We start from the raw sequence: 15,062 nt of genomic DNA, 5'->3' as shown, positions 1-15,062 counted from the left end.
AATCTAATTTTTCAACTTTTTCCTTATCATAGTAAAATTGCCCACTTTCTCAAAGTGTGAGTAATGACTTTTTAGTAATATTATAAGGGTTAAGATGTTATGCTATGTGTCAATCTAAAGCTCAATAATTTTACTTTTTAAAAACTTTAATTTGAAACACAAAGGTTATGGTGTAGTATGTAATATTGTTTGTGAAAAACAAAATTTATTAAAAAATGGATAGCACATTTCCGTGGTTCCGTTGATAACGCAAAAAGAAAAAAAATAACAAAGAAAAAGGGTTCGAAATGTACAAAATGCTTTCACGTAATTGCCTATAACACGTGCAAATTTCAATGTTCGAGGTAATTAGGATCATGAATTACAAAAAAAAAAGTGTTTTCTGCTTAGTGGAAACTGCCTAGTGGTACTCCGGGTCTTCTCAATAGTCCGAACCATAAACTTCTGAATTCCATTCATCCTCAAAGTTGCATTTTTTCATTACCTTTCATTGAGTGTTGTTGTTCCACCACATTCTGATTCTTGTTGCCTATTCATTTTCTCTAGTTTGTCATGTAATTTTGCCACTCTCTTATGTAATACCCTCATGGTCAGAGCCTTTAGAGGTTTCTTGGAATAAATAAATAAATAAATAAATAAATAAATAAATAAATAAATAAATAAATAAATAAATAGTTTTCATACTTGATTAATAGAAAATTCATTTGAGTGCCGTAATTATAGTTCGAACCTTTTACAGAAGTACGTTCTTTTGTAACACAAATCTCCTTACGATGTGATGATTTATTATTTCTCTTAATCCCACCAAAAATAATGTAATGGTCTAAGTCAATGCAGATGAAGGCTCATCGAACAAAACGCTCTTTAAGTCCGTAAATAGTGCAACAATGCCGCTGTCTTTCGGATTTCGCTTTTTTTTTCTGTGCCTTCAACGCACACTTTTGCTCGGCTCTCGCTGGTCGTGGGCTCAGCCATTTATTTTTTAGGTAATGATCTGCAATCTAAGATGTCATTAGTGATAATTTTAGTCATCGCCTCCATGTATAACGAAGCTTCCTTTGTGTGCCAGGTAACTGCTGGATGCTAGCATCCATGGCCACTCTGACTCTGCACCAAGATCTACTCAAGAACGTGGTGCCCGAGGGCCAGAGCTTCGAGAAGGACAAGTACGCCGGCATCTTCCACTTCTACCTGTGGAAGGCCAACCGCTGGATCGACATTGTGGTCGACGACAGGCTTCCCTACAGGGAGGACAGAGAGACGTTGGCCTTCGTAACTTCCAGCGCTAGCAACGAGTTCTGGAGCGCCCTCCTGGAGAAGGCCTACGCAAAGTGAGCCTGCTTCGGCAAACTACGTCCCTTCTGGTTGCTGCCTGCGTGTGGAAAGATTAGAGAGTCATAAACCGCGAAGCTTAAGTCTCATAAGAAAGTCGACTTCCAAGTAAGTCTGCTTCAGTCTATATTTATTGACTGGCGATTGAAGGAGGTGGAAGGAACTCTATGTTAACGTGGACTTGTAAGATTGTACTTGTCGAACACCCAACCTATTAATTAGAGCGAATCTACATTATAGGGGACCGAGAGCTAAGAGTCAGTGGGCGACAAAATGATACTACTATAAGGAAGGCAGATGTCGACGCCGAACTGAAATTTTTGTATTAATTCGCCGTGGCGTCTAAGATTGCGGAAACGACTGACCAAGAAGCTTGTTGATGGTTCACTAAAAAGAATAAAGAAAAAAATAATGTGAGGTGTACAAATATTTAGGAGGAAAATTAAAGGAAACGACGTCACAGGGCCGGAAATATACAGCATACGGTCTTATACATCCACGAACATATAAATGTTAAAGGCAAAGGCAAGTCGCACCACAATGAGTTTGTAAACAAAGTCCCAAACAAAGTCACACAGGTGGCCGCGCTGTTGAAAGCGATGAGCACGTAAACAAATGAGGAATTACACAGAGGTAAAATAATACACGCACAGAATATGACAATCAAGGCTGAGCTTCAGCACAGAATACAAAATTATATGACACGTAATATAGAAGCGCTAGTAATTGCAAACATTGAAAGTAAGTTGTAATTACATTGCGTGTCTATTCAGTGCGTTATCTAGCACTTGTTAGGGATGTCGGTATTTTCGTAAAGATGTTCGATCGAGTGCATTCAATGCTTTTCGCTGTGTTATTTTCTATGGCCATGGGCCCAGCAATTTTGCGAGTAGGGAATGCCGGTGAGAATCAGCGGAGTGAAGGTCCTGTTCTAGCTGCCGCCTTCGCATCGCGTATCGAGGGCATTCGAGGACGAGAAAGCGAACATCCTCGTCGTCGTTGCCTCATGAGCGAGCTGTGGAAGAAGCCCGTTTTATGCGATATAGGAAACGTTCGGCGTATGCTGCCCCAAATCATTGTCGGTTAATTAGTGTCTCGATACATTTCGAAAGTTCTACATCGAGTCGATATTTGAGTTGAGGGCCCACTTCGTAAAGAATTTATTCCTTAGTATATTCATTGGCTCCGCAACATTTTTTTTTTTTCACTACTGCGTTTCATCGGCCCAGACGTTGGAGGTCAGCTAGGTTATTTGCATGGTTGGAGCGGTAAAAACTGATGGCGTGGCCCAACAACGCAACCTGCGCGAGAGCCTCGAAGCGTCAGTACACGACCACGGCGTCGATGATGAATCGCCCCAGAGAACAGCTATAGCAAACAGACCCCTAGAACTTCCAGTGAAGTGTGTAAAGTCTCGCTTATGGTACAGCTTCCCTGTTTTTGATGCATCAGTTGCTCAGATTGGCATAGAATGGCTAAGGTGTTTTCATTTCAGTAGTAGGATTGCTTAGTAAACGATCAATGATTGACCCCGCTTTTTCACACACACACACGGCAGGCTGCACGGTGGCTACGCTGCCCTCGACGGAGGCAGCGGCAACGAAGCCCTGGGCACTTTCACGGGAGGCCTCACGGAGCAACTGTTCCTCGAGCGTCCGCCCAAGAACTTGTTTCAGATCATTCACAAGGCCCTGGAAAGGAAATCTCTCATCACGTGTTCCATCATCGTAAGCCACTTTACCTGCATTTGAAACCTCGGGAAGTTTGATGTAAGGTGAAGCGCCTGCAGGACGGTCTCTCGAGTGCGCATCGCTCTTCGTCGGCAACTGTTACAGTTCGAGAATGGAATGGCGAACAGTCTCACCACATAACAGCAATTTTGAGATTAATTTTGAGAAACTTAAGATGCCTGCAGTTGTGTTTAGCATTATACGCACTAAGCACTTTAACACCATTATGGGTGTATGAAAGGCGATTGCTTTATCCCACGGCTAACATTTTGTTCCTTAAAAGGACATTAAGGAAAAAGAAGAAAAATATTTCATCTGTATTAGTAAATTACCCTTCTACAATACCAAATAAGGCACTTTCACCTCGAGAAGAGGCTTCGTAAGCAAGTCAAGACGCAAGAACCAAAGGGCATGAAAGGAAAAATTGTTATACACCCGAATGTAGCACGAAGGCACATTTTTTTTCTTCGACTGTGAAGCTTTCTTTCTGAAAAACCCGTATAAGTTTCCCTTGCGGCTTCGTGCTAGATTCGGGTGGATGACAACGTTTCCGTTCATGGGGTTTCCTCCACCTTGAGAGTCTCCGCAGAACTGATTTGCCAAAAAAAATGAAAGAACGGTGGTCACACGGCCTTGAAGTTACTGCACTAGCTTACCGTGATGTCATGAATTTTGACGGCGGAGCGGAGAGGGTGGAGGGAGGGTGAACAGGCTGCAGTATCGAAGTGTGAGGCGTTTTAGGGCATTCTACGCAGTCTGTGTGTTATGCTGCCGTGTCCCAGGTAAGGTCACCAATCGGAAACAGTAGACCGGGTGTAAGTGAACTGCTTGCGCTTGTCGATTTAACCAACCCTGCCGTGGTTCGCAGTGTATGCTAGGCAGGGCAGTTTACTTTTTAGGCCAATTTGAGTTGCAAAATTGCGGACTATTCAGTTTTGCTTTCTGCAGTTTTCATAATAGGCTGCGTCACGAACTGTTGAAATATATTTTTATCACATCGTGTTTTTTTTTTCTTCCTTGTATCGGACCAGTTCAGAAACACTGCATTTCCTTTGCAGAAATCAGAGAAGGGCGAGGAAGGACTATATGCTTTTCATGAGTACAGCGTCACTGGTGCCACACAGGTAAGAAAAAACATTCGCAGTTTCGCCCGAAAGGCGAAGCACCGATTGCGATAGCAAATTAGTAGATAGTTGTACGAAGTAAGAATAGTAGCTTTATCGGTCGTATAAACTTGTAAACATTCGCTTGCTAACTAAATTAACAATGAAGGAATATGTAAGCGTGACTGAATGAGGACGTAAAAAGAAACAGACACAGAGACAGCGCTGTCTTTTGGTGTCTGCTTCTTCCTACGTCCTTGCTCAGTCGCGCTTACACATTCTTCCAAGGATTCAAACTAACTAGCCCGCCGACGCGTTTTAACTAAATTAACGAGCATGGCGTCACGCGCACACAGATAAGCATGAATAAATCTCGCTCGATGAGCGCGGAAACTCGCTAGCAAAATGCTGGAATGTGGAATCACGACTGCAGCGAACGAATTGACCTTCACGCATCTCTCGCTTCAACGCGACCGAAACGTCAAAAGCACAGCGCATACGAAGCTACGAGCACTACGCACACTCTGCAGCAGAACTTGCGGCTGTTCAAGGTGCACTCAAGGACGTGGTGCAGCAGCCACCAAATTGTTGGGCCATTTGCTGCGATTCCAAAGCAGCCCTACAAACTTTGCAGTTTGCCCTGCGTCATGGGTCACACACACGAGCAGCTAGTGTACGAAATAAGGCTTGCTGAGCGTGCTCACACGAGCACGCTCATAATCACGCGCTCGGGAAAGGCCACGACATTGTATTGCAATGATTGCCAAGCCACTGCAGAATTGTCGGCAACGACAGCGCAGATGAAGCTACGCGTTCAGCTCACCAAACACATCAGCGGGTTCCTATACTACTTTCAAGAACTGATGCTGCGCGACAACTTCAATCACTTGCTCGCCACAACACACTTCTACAATGGAATTCCCCGGGGTTCACCAACTCACGCTCACACCCTCTCGACCCCAACTTGCGACTTCACCTGCCATCTGGACCCTGCCGTCGCGAAACAACTTTGACGTGTCGCATGTAGTTGGGCGTCGCATTTACGAATGAAGCTTAGAACGACAAAAAGCTGAACTAGTTGGTAAGGATTCATAATGCAAAAAAAGGGTAAGGCGCGTCCGTGTCTGCACGCCTTACTCTTTTTTGCATTTACAAAGTCCTATTCATTCCTGATAGGAATGGCCAACAGTGCGGCGTGCAATATGTGCGGGTGTGATGAGATTCTAGAGCACCTTCTGTGTCATTGCCCATCCTTTGGCACTCTACAAGCGAAGCTCAACCTGCTAGACAATAGAGCGCTCTCAGAAGAAAACATGCAAACCACAAAAACTCTTCTGCGTTTCTTGAAGGATACTGGATTATATGAACGCTTGTGACAGTGCAGAGCCCTCTGCGACAGACTGTGAATGACTATTTTTCTTTTCTTTACTTATCTGTTCTTCCCGTTTCCCCCTCCCCAAGTGTAAGGTAGCCAACCGGGAACGTGCTTGGTTAACCTCCCTGCCCTTCCCTCTTTGTTTCTCTCTCTCTCTCTTTCTCGCTCACTCATTCGCTCGCTCTCAGCAAACATCGGCGATCACATTGTAGGTGAGGCCCGCGCAGGCGCGCACTTTGGCCACGTCGCAGATCGCTTTCAGGACACACGAGTGCCGGCAACGCGTCCTTACGGCGTCCGCCATTCGCGTGCCCAACGCCGTAGTAGACGCCACGGAGAGAGAGAGAGAGAGAGAAGGAGATTCTTGATGGGAAGGAAAGGTTGGGGTAAAGTGCAGCGCAGTAACTGTCTCTCAGCAGAGGACACCTCAACCGCGCTGCACAGGGGTTAGGGAATGAAAGTAGGGGGAGAGAAAGAGCACCAGAAACAGCAGAGCTAAAGGCGGTCGGCGAGGCCGACAGCCTCGGCGAATGTCAGGAGCGCACGTAGAAGTGTCCTGTGTCGTGAAGGGCAGCCCGAGGGGTGCAGGACTTCAGTCACGGTGTCGCATCGATACACTTACGGGCAGGAAGAACAAGCTTTTGGATGCATTTTGATGTGCGTTTGGCCGAGCCGCTTTGAAGGAGACCGTATCTACGTTTAACAGGTGTCTGCACGTGTCAAGACACTCATTTGATTAGTACTCATTGGCGTATGCGCAATTCTTTTCTTGATGTTTTTCTTTGTCATGTGGCAGAAAGAACAAGGGCTGGCTAACAGTCAGTGCTTGTGCAGTTTATGTCTTCTTTGTATCCGTCTCGTAATCTTTGGCGTTTTCTTCCGCACCACGAATTAATTAATCAGTCAGTCTACCCTCAATGAATCCGTCCGTCAACATTTTTCTTAGGTGCCGGTGGAGGATGGGCAGGAGCGACTCATTCGAATCAGAAACCCGTGGGGAAACGGAGAATGGAGTGGCGCTTGGTCTGACGGGTACGCATTCACTTTGCTAAACGCAACGTTTTTGTCCCTTTTAATCTGAGAGGTATAACTAAACGTGAAGTGCGTTCAGGTATTACAACATTACTTTTAAATGATAAGCAGCAATATATACTGAATCCCTCACAAAACAGTGTACAGTATCTTCCAAATTTTATTGCATAGTGTTCTGCTGCGTGTTGATGTATCTTTTCGTGCTTTGTAAATAGGCAGTAGTGTTGTCGAGACGGACGGACGGACGGACACTTTGTTTAGCACTTATGTATGCTTTTGTTGCAGAAAATTACGTTGTTATACTTTTATGTTCATACGCGCACGTTGTCTTCCTTTTTTTACTATTACAAAAATTATGCTTGCCTTGCACACGCTTCCGTAAGGTGCAAACGGATAGTCTTCGTCAAGCTGCAGTGAGAGCCTTAGCATAGTTGTTTCCCTCTAGAGTGTTACTCGAAAAGTAGCGGGTAAGTGCGGATGTGAAAGCTGCGCGAGTTGCCTCTGGTTGAGACTATATATATTGAAAGTCTTAGGCGTATTTGTCATCGAATTCCATGTGTATGTCATTGAAAGTCGAGCGTGCACGTTCTGCTTCCGTGCGCCAAAACAGCGAATGCTACTGATGACTTCTGAGCTTAAATACCATACCATTTAATTTGCCTCTGGATAACACCACAGTTTACTCGCTATTGGTTTTTACTAGGGGCGTGCGAATAACAGTTTTCGAAGCCGAATCGAATGTCAAATACCTTTTGTATAATTTTCGAATAACAAGTAGCCTCAATGCACCATTAATATAAAACGGTCTGCACATCCCAGTATACTCGTATCCACAACGTTAGGAATTTTCTGTCGTTAGATTGCAAGGTGTGAAGTGCTGTTAATTAAAAGCAGAAATGTAGCCGCAAATAAGCAGTTTTTTTTTCGCATACTGAGAAGGACTTATTGGTGGGCGCGCATGACAGTGCATTAGCCGGAAATGTCTGGCTCTTTGAGTGACGTAACATGCTCCACCACCTAACTTCTCGTGTTTTATGTCTGCTATGACCGCCTGGACTAAATTTGTCGCACATGTTCTGCAATCTTGCGCTTGATCGCGCACAGTTGGTGATATTAAATATTCGAAAGGCTAACAGAAAATAATTGGTGGCGACGAACAGTGACTATTCGATTCGAAGACCTAATCGAATAAGGAAATACTCGATTCGTTTTTAGAATTTTTCGAGTAGCCACACACCATAGTTTTTACTCGGCAAGGCTAGTAGTTTGATGTTGGTATTTCTACACAGTAAGGAAGAAAATCAAATTAAGGCAATTAAGGGAGCAATCTTTGGTATCTCTCCTCAGGCAACTCAGGTGCAGCTCACGAGTATTTTGTTTGAACGACTAGCTACATAGTTGAAACAAAAAAATAATGATGATACAAGTGCCGTCTTCGCTGCCATAGTGCTCTCCTTATAGAATGACACACAAAGCTGTCGCCATTACAGCGTGAGCAGCTAATTGCTGCTCTCGTCGCAGTCGAAGGCTGTCCTGCTCAAGTGCCTCCATCGTAAAAAAAAAAAAAACGTCCACTTCACGTTATCGCACATCCAGTGACGGAATAGTTCGATTGTCCCATACTGACGCGCTAATTGTGAACGAGATAGACGCACACACACAGCTTTGCTGTTAGTTTGTTCGCCTGCCATCCGGGGTAATTCGAGACACGGAGCCGGTCAGTATTTGGTGACGCACTCTTGTTATAAACGCGTGAGAAGCTCAGGCGGAACAACTGCTGGCCAAGCATGCCAGGCTAACCCGGCTGCTCAAACACCACTGCCACTACCACTACCACCTCCACAGCTCTTGTGTGTGTTGTATTCGTTTTTGCTTACGGATTTTGCGTTTTTTCAAGCAATATTTCAGAATATGTCAAACAGGGGCATTTTTCTTTATCTACTTGTATACTTGCCCTAAAACGTGACCGCTTGCTACTTACCATGACATAATATCTCGGCTTACAGATCAAAAATGTGGGCCAAGGTTAGCGACGAAAAGCGACAGGAGCTGGGACTCGTGGTCGAAGACGACGGAGAGTTCTGGTGAGTTCTCAGGTTCGGTAAGATTAGGGACCGAAAAGTGTCCAGGTTTTTTTCTCTCTCTTTTCTGGAAGGAAAGCGCAGAGTAGTGAGTGTAAAGAAGGCAAGAGAGCACTGGGTGATGCGCTAAGGGTATCCATGCACGCTGTTTTGCCCCGATATCCACGACTCTCACGGTACATTGAGTACTGTGAAAAACAGAAAAAGAAAGATGACAAGAACTGCCTCACCCGTTCTCCGCCCTGTTTTCCTTTTTTCTTCGGCTGACTGGAAAGTATGCCTTTACCTTTGTGGCAAGTTGCGTGGCATCAATCTCTAGAGTAATAGCTGTAGCCTTTTCGTCTCAGTAAGAACGGCTGGTACGGGTGGTTAGCCTCACAGGTGCTGTAAAAACACAAAATTTAAATTTGATCAACGTGAGTATCATTTGCTCTAGTCTCATCTCATACATGAGTCAACATCAGGGAAGAAACCACGATGTTTCGCGAACCAACACTGCAGTGTAGGTTATGAAAGACGCTGTAATTGAAGGCTCCGGATTATTGCTGACCCCGTGAAGGGAGTGGCTTCTTTAACGTGCGTCTGAAATGAAACTCAGGGAGCGTTCCTGAATTTGGTGTCTACCGAAATGCGACGGTCGCGTTCGGAAATCCAACTCACGACTCTCACGCTCAGCGCTCGAAAATCACAGCCATTGAGCCACCGCTGAGTGAAATGCGTAACGCAGATCTCACGAATCATAAAAAAGAAAAGAAAAGAAAATAAAGCAACCTGTTCACAATTATGTATTCATCGTGACATACGCGCAGGATTTCGGAAGAGGACTTCGTCAAGTACTTCGACATGCTTGACTTTTGCCACCTGGATCCCGGTTCCATGACGGGTGAACTGAAGGAATCCGCTTCGGAGAAGCAGTGGGAGGTTGCGAAGTTCGAAGGCTCCTGGGTGCCCGGGACGAGTGCCGGCGGCGCAGACGAGAACTCGGGTGCACTGGGAAAACTTTAAGCGACTCTTTAACTGGCCAAGAAATATCGAGAAAGTTTTTTTTTTTTTAACAAACTGCAATGTGCGTGCGTTCACTTGAAAGGCAGTCGGTAACTCATCAGGCCAGTAACTTGGCGGCACTGTTAATCGAACAACCGCCACGGACACTCGTCATTTAGATGCAGCAGAGCAAGCAGACTTTAAATATTCTTAGCAGGGTACTCATTTGGGCTAGTTGGTTACAATTCATGATCTGTGTTATTCGCCCACCGCTTGAAACGAGGACTGGGGAACGACAGACACGAGCGCTTGTGTCTGCCGTTCCCCAGTCCTAGTCCCAAATGGTGAGCGAGTAACATCGATTATTTAAATATGCGACGGATTTCTTGGCAATCGCTAAAGAGATCCGAAGTACGCCTTTGCTAGTGGTTCTTGCATTACATTTTTTGTTCGGCATATTTTCCCGTGTGTATAGGCCGACTGGCCGTTATCTGCAGTTCAATTCTTGTACGTTTCTACAAATGAACTTGGTTAAAACACGTTGGTTAGAATCCATGGTAGCGCGTATAAGCGCGACTTAACGAGGACGTAGAAAGAAACAGATACACAGACATAGCAATGTGTCGGTGTATCTGTTTCTTTCTACGTTCTCGTTCAGTCACGCTTATACACTCTACCACGTTTCTACAAATGTGGCTTCGCATAGTAGGCATGTACGTTAAAGACATTCAACGGTCATTTGGACCATGGCAAACTTATGCGCCATCTTGGACGGAGCCGTTTCAAGCAGTGGGCAGCTCCGGACGGGCCTCGTTCATGCATGCGCATTTTTTATGACTGCACGGACATTTCGGAGTAATAGTCAAAGTCAAAAAAAGATACCGTGTGCAAGACTTACTGTCGTATGTTCTCTGCACAGGAGTGCAAAAAGAACTCCCCATCCCGGCCCTGCGAAAGCGTGTGTCCAGCGAAGCTGTTGAAAGATACCATTACAACTGCTGAGGTTGTGGTACACAATGCTTTATGACTTTAGAGCAAAGTTAGCAGTGCTTTGCTAGAGTAATGGTAGGAATGGGAGTAATCGCAGTGTTGAGAGCAAGCCTCCACCCAGAACAGTGCTGCAACTACATTGGAATCAATTGTTCGGCTAGTTATTTTACATACGAAAGGCTAATTAATTAGCGTTGAACTAATGTTCGATTAACATATCAATTAACAGCGTTGAACTCGACCATGCTGTCCTGCCGTACCTTTACGTACTGCGCTTGTACTCAGCAAACATCACTCCCAATGGTAACTGGTTTGCTGTGGAATCGGGGCCACCTCACTTATGTACACTTACTCTCAATTAACTCCAACGTTAACGAAGTTGGGTAGGTGTGTGTACCTCTATACTCAGTGACAGCCTAAGAAGCTACCACAAGCTCCGCCCACAGAACCACAGTGCACTTGCCCTCGGTTCCTCCACGATACAAAACGTGGTTCCCGACGGACGCCGACATTGAAAGGAGTTCGTCTCCGCAGCGGCGTCATCAAAATTAGCGAGCGTAATTAGCTGGGGCATCATTGCAAATTGTCTCCGAGTTGGACAGCATTAACACTTGCATTTAGGTTGTTACCGACTATAGTGCTACTATATATAGTTAGTGTTCAGACCTGCTGATCTTTAAATAATGTTCTCGAAAACTTAAACCATATAAACTCAGCATTTATTTTTAATGGCATGGTAGAAGGTATATGTTCACGCACAAATACAGCGCTGGCTATTCGTCTCTTTTGACAGCTAGTACAGTTACATATGTAGTTTTTTTTTTGTTAATGCACACACATCGATATCATCACATAGCAGTCAAAACAACACAGCGACATTACAAAAAAAGTATCAAAGTAACAGTGCGCTCTGTTAATGGTTTGCTCAATAAGCGACGCTATCTTTTTTTGTATTGCTTGCTGACTGGTTCTAAAAACGCGTTAACTACGACGCATAAGGTAATGGTGCCAGGACCAACGGTTTCTCTATGCCAGAGCTTGGATTCGGGCAGAACTGAAAACTACTGCCATAAACACTTCCACACTTTAAAAACTCCGCCAATTCTTCCCGTCCAATGTTTGAGAGAAAGGTGTTCGAAATGGAACACGTCAAGGATGCCACTATAGCGTAAACATTTACCCCCGTGTGCAGAAATGCAACTTAAGTCGAAGCACATGCTTGACTTGATTTAGATGACGCCTGGCGTTAACGTGCCCAAAGACGCTCACTGCGTTTCCTTCGGCGCGTTCCCGATAGGCGTCACTCGGATCAAGTCAAGCATGGGCTTCAACTTAAGTTGCATTTCTGCATACGGGGGTTAGTCTAAGCCAATCAGCTTATCGAAAACCTCTTTAATGCCGGAGTGCTCTCATATCATCCCATGTTATCGTCCCTTAAAGGCCAACTGCAACGAAACTTTGGACCACGTAATAAAGCCTAGTTTCAAAAAGTGAAGACGTGGAACAGTCTCCATGCGAAGTTATGGCGCATGACCGAGAACGTGCGGTTCCTCAACATAATCTCCAATATTAGGCCGCGCCCGCGGCTGACCGCGCCGCGCTGAAAAATCTCGGAGGCGACGGACCTCAAACTTAAGTCATATCCGCTACCCAACTTGCGCACGAGTCGTCTACTTAAGTGCTGCTTTAAGGCTGCTAAGAAGAAAATTGTACAATGTCCTGCTCAGGGCAGCTTTGTCAAGGTACCTTTATATATAGCATAGACTACTCCGATTCGGCCAAAGTGAAATTTTGTTGCACTTAGCCTCTTAATCATTTGACACATTTTTTTTATCTCTGTGGGGAAACCGCAGCGACAAGGCAGTTGCCAACATTTCCGTTCACATCCAAATACTAAATTCAGTCAATCTTCTTGCGACCCGCAGAGAAGTTCGCCACCAACCCGCAGTACATGGTCACCCTTCACGAGCCGGACGACGAGGACGAAGACGGGGAGTGCACCGTCATCGTGGCGCTGGTGCAGAAGAACCGTCGCGTCTTCCAGGCCCACGATGAAATGTGGCTACACATCGCCTTCAGTGTCTTCGAGGTAGCTTTCCACACGCGCTTCTGCACACGCGCCGGTCGGCGCTCCTGTTGACACAAATCGTTTGTCGAAATCCCGCACGATCTCGATATGAGAGCGTTGTTACACTGCAGCGAGTGCGGTTAGCCACATCAGCGGTGCTGTTGCTAAGCGACACGCGCAAACAGGGTCACGGAAGTGCGTTGCAAGTTAGTTCGCCAACGCGCAGATATATATATATATATATATATATATATATATATATATATATATAGAGAGAGAGAGAGAGAGAGAGAGAGAGAGAGAGAGAGAGAAGAAAGTAACGCACTTAAATCAGATGAGCCGCCCAAAAATTTCTCCTCCTTATTTTAAACGAGAACAAAGGGGGTTAACCGAGAGGCCCGATATTTATTAGTCCTATCATAAGAAGCCAACAAACGCTGACACCAAAGACAACATAGGGGAAATTACTTGTGCTTAACAGATGAAATAAAGAAACAATAACTTAAGGGAAATGAAAGTAGATGAAAAACAACTTGTCGCCGATGGGGAACGAATAATGAGTAATACAGTCACTGTGAGTGCATAGAATTCCCGTTGAGTAATTATTGCGAATATTGCTTGTTGCACGTACCGTACGAGTGCTTGGAGTGCACTGCATACTTTACGTACCCCCGTGAGCAAAATTATACGGACCACAGAATGAAAAAAAAACTATATTTCTTTGTACTTAACATGCGTACACTGAAATAGACGAGTGAACAGGACATTTCTAAACACCAAGCTTGAACTGCAGGTCTCAATATTAGGTTACATTTGCGTACAGAGAAGAAAACCAGTTTTATCACCCTAGCCCTGGTCCCTGTATATATTCTTGTGTCCACCATGGCTGTACATTCCTTCTTTCTAAGGTCAACAGCCTTCTCGCATGCCAATATGGTGCGCACAACGTTCAAGACACGCGAGGATACGGTCCACTAATGCATATTTATGCTTTAGCGGCTTGCCCTTGTGCCGCATTTGAGCGATACAAGGACTTTTCACTGATGTTAGGTCACGAGCTGACTAACATGAAGACTGTAACCGATGGCTTTTCGACAACACCATCCATTCGTCATTTTGGCAGCGCCTACGTGAAACGGGCCTGTGGGCTTTTCTTTTTCTTCTTATTCTCGTTCCCTCATAATGACAGTTGGTAATTCAAGCGAAAGAAAGAAAGAGGTTGTAGCAATGAAATACTGGAACTTTCATTTGCCTCAGAGAAATGTATAACGAAACGGGTTTGAATACCCATGCAGTCGGTGGTCGTTTTCTTAGCGTCGCTGGAATGAAGTTTATAGATGTCTCACTTACTCGGCCTCATCGTGTCACGCCTCAGGTCGAAGACCCTGACAACTGCCCGGCACCCTTGACTTACGAGTATCTGTCAGATTACCGACAAGTTGGACAGAGCCAGCGGATTGACGCAACCCGCGAAAACACGTGCCGGTTCCGGCTGCTGCCGGGCACCTTCTGCGTCATCCCGTGCACCGAGGAAGCCGACCAGGCGGGAGACTTCCTCCTCAGGATCTTCACCGAAAAGAAGTGCCGTTGCAGGTCAGCAGTTGCACATTTTTTTTTACCGTTTATGTATTTGCAAAACATATATTCTGTCAAACACGAGACAGTGTTGGAGTAGGTCCGCAGAACAGAAACACCTGTACAGACGAGAGATAGAAGAGAGAAGGGTGGATCTTTAATGAATCCTGGAAAGGTTAACCTGGCGACGTCTCTATAGCATGCTACTCCTGATGGCCGAGTATGATGCAAAATATAATATGCGCAGTGCGCCTCACGGGTAGGCAGCCTACACATGCCACAGCCACAACATTCAACAAACTAAGGTTTCTCATTGAGGCCAGTGTCTCTGAAGAAGTTGAAGAGTGCTTTCTTTGCGCGAGATGATGCACATTCAGTGTTAGTCCATGGGCTAAGTACGTGTCGCAGCTAAAGGAGTGACTTGTCTTTGATTAATGTTCAGGTGCTGATATTAGAGCTGTTCCTTGTAATATATCTAGCCTGCAAGCTGAGATTAAGCAAGCTATGTCCTCCCCTACGTTGTAGGGAAGGAACGATGGCGATCTTACCTGTTTAATTTTAGTATTTAGTATTTTATAACGGTATTTTAGTATTTTATAATCTTGTGGGCATCATTAAGGAGTGTGCAATGGAAGCCGGTGGTAACTCCATTAGACAGGGTACGAGCAAACTATCGCAGGAGACGAAAGATCTGATCAAGAAACGCCAATGTATGAAAGCCTCTAACACTACAGCTAGAATAGAACTGGCAGAACTTTCGAAGTTAATCAACAAGCGTAAGACAGCTGACAT

The 15,062-nt window shown here is 45.1% G+C and overlaps 1 protein-coding gene across 1 annotated transcript in view; it reads left to right on the top strand.

Moving 5' to 3' along the window:
* The window catches only part of LOC139056118 (calpain-A-like), a 39,635-nt gene that overhangs the window by 8,629 nt on the left and 15,944 nt on the right, over positions 1-15,062 (top strand). Inside the window, exons 4-11 of the mRNA XM_070534012.1 lie at positions 1,070-1,331; positions 2,891-3,059; positions 4,121-4,186; positions 6,487-6,572; positions 8,579-8,656; positions 9,463-9,638; positions 12,553-12,716; positions 14,071-14,288. Of these exons, the coding sequence (XP_070390113.1) occupies positions 1,070-1,331; positions 2,891-3,059; positions 4,121-4,186; positions 6,487-6,572; positions 8,579-8,656; positions 9,463-9,638; positions 12,553-12,716; positions 14,071-14,288 (1,219 nt within the window). The remainder of the gene's footprint in view (positions 1-1,069; positions 1,332-2,890; positions 3,060-4,120; positions 4,187-6,486; positions 6,573-8,578; positions 8,657-9,462; positions 9,639-12,552; positions 12,717-14,070; positions 14,289-15,062) is intronic.

This window comes from Dermacentor albipictus, chromosome 2 (assembly GCF_038994185.2).
Source record: "Dermacentor albipictus isolate Rhodes 1998 colony chromosome 2, USDA_Dalb.pri_finalv2, whole genome shotgun sequence".
NCBI lineage: Eukaryota > Metazoa > Arthropoda > Arachnida > Ixodida > Ixodidae > Dermacentor > Dermacentor albipictus.
This window is presented reverse-complemented; position numbering and strand designations above follow the sequence as displayed.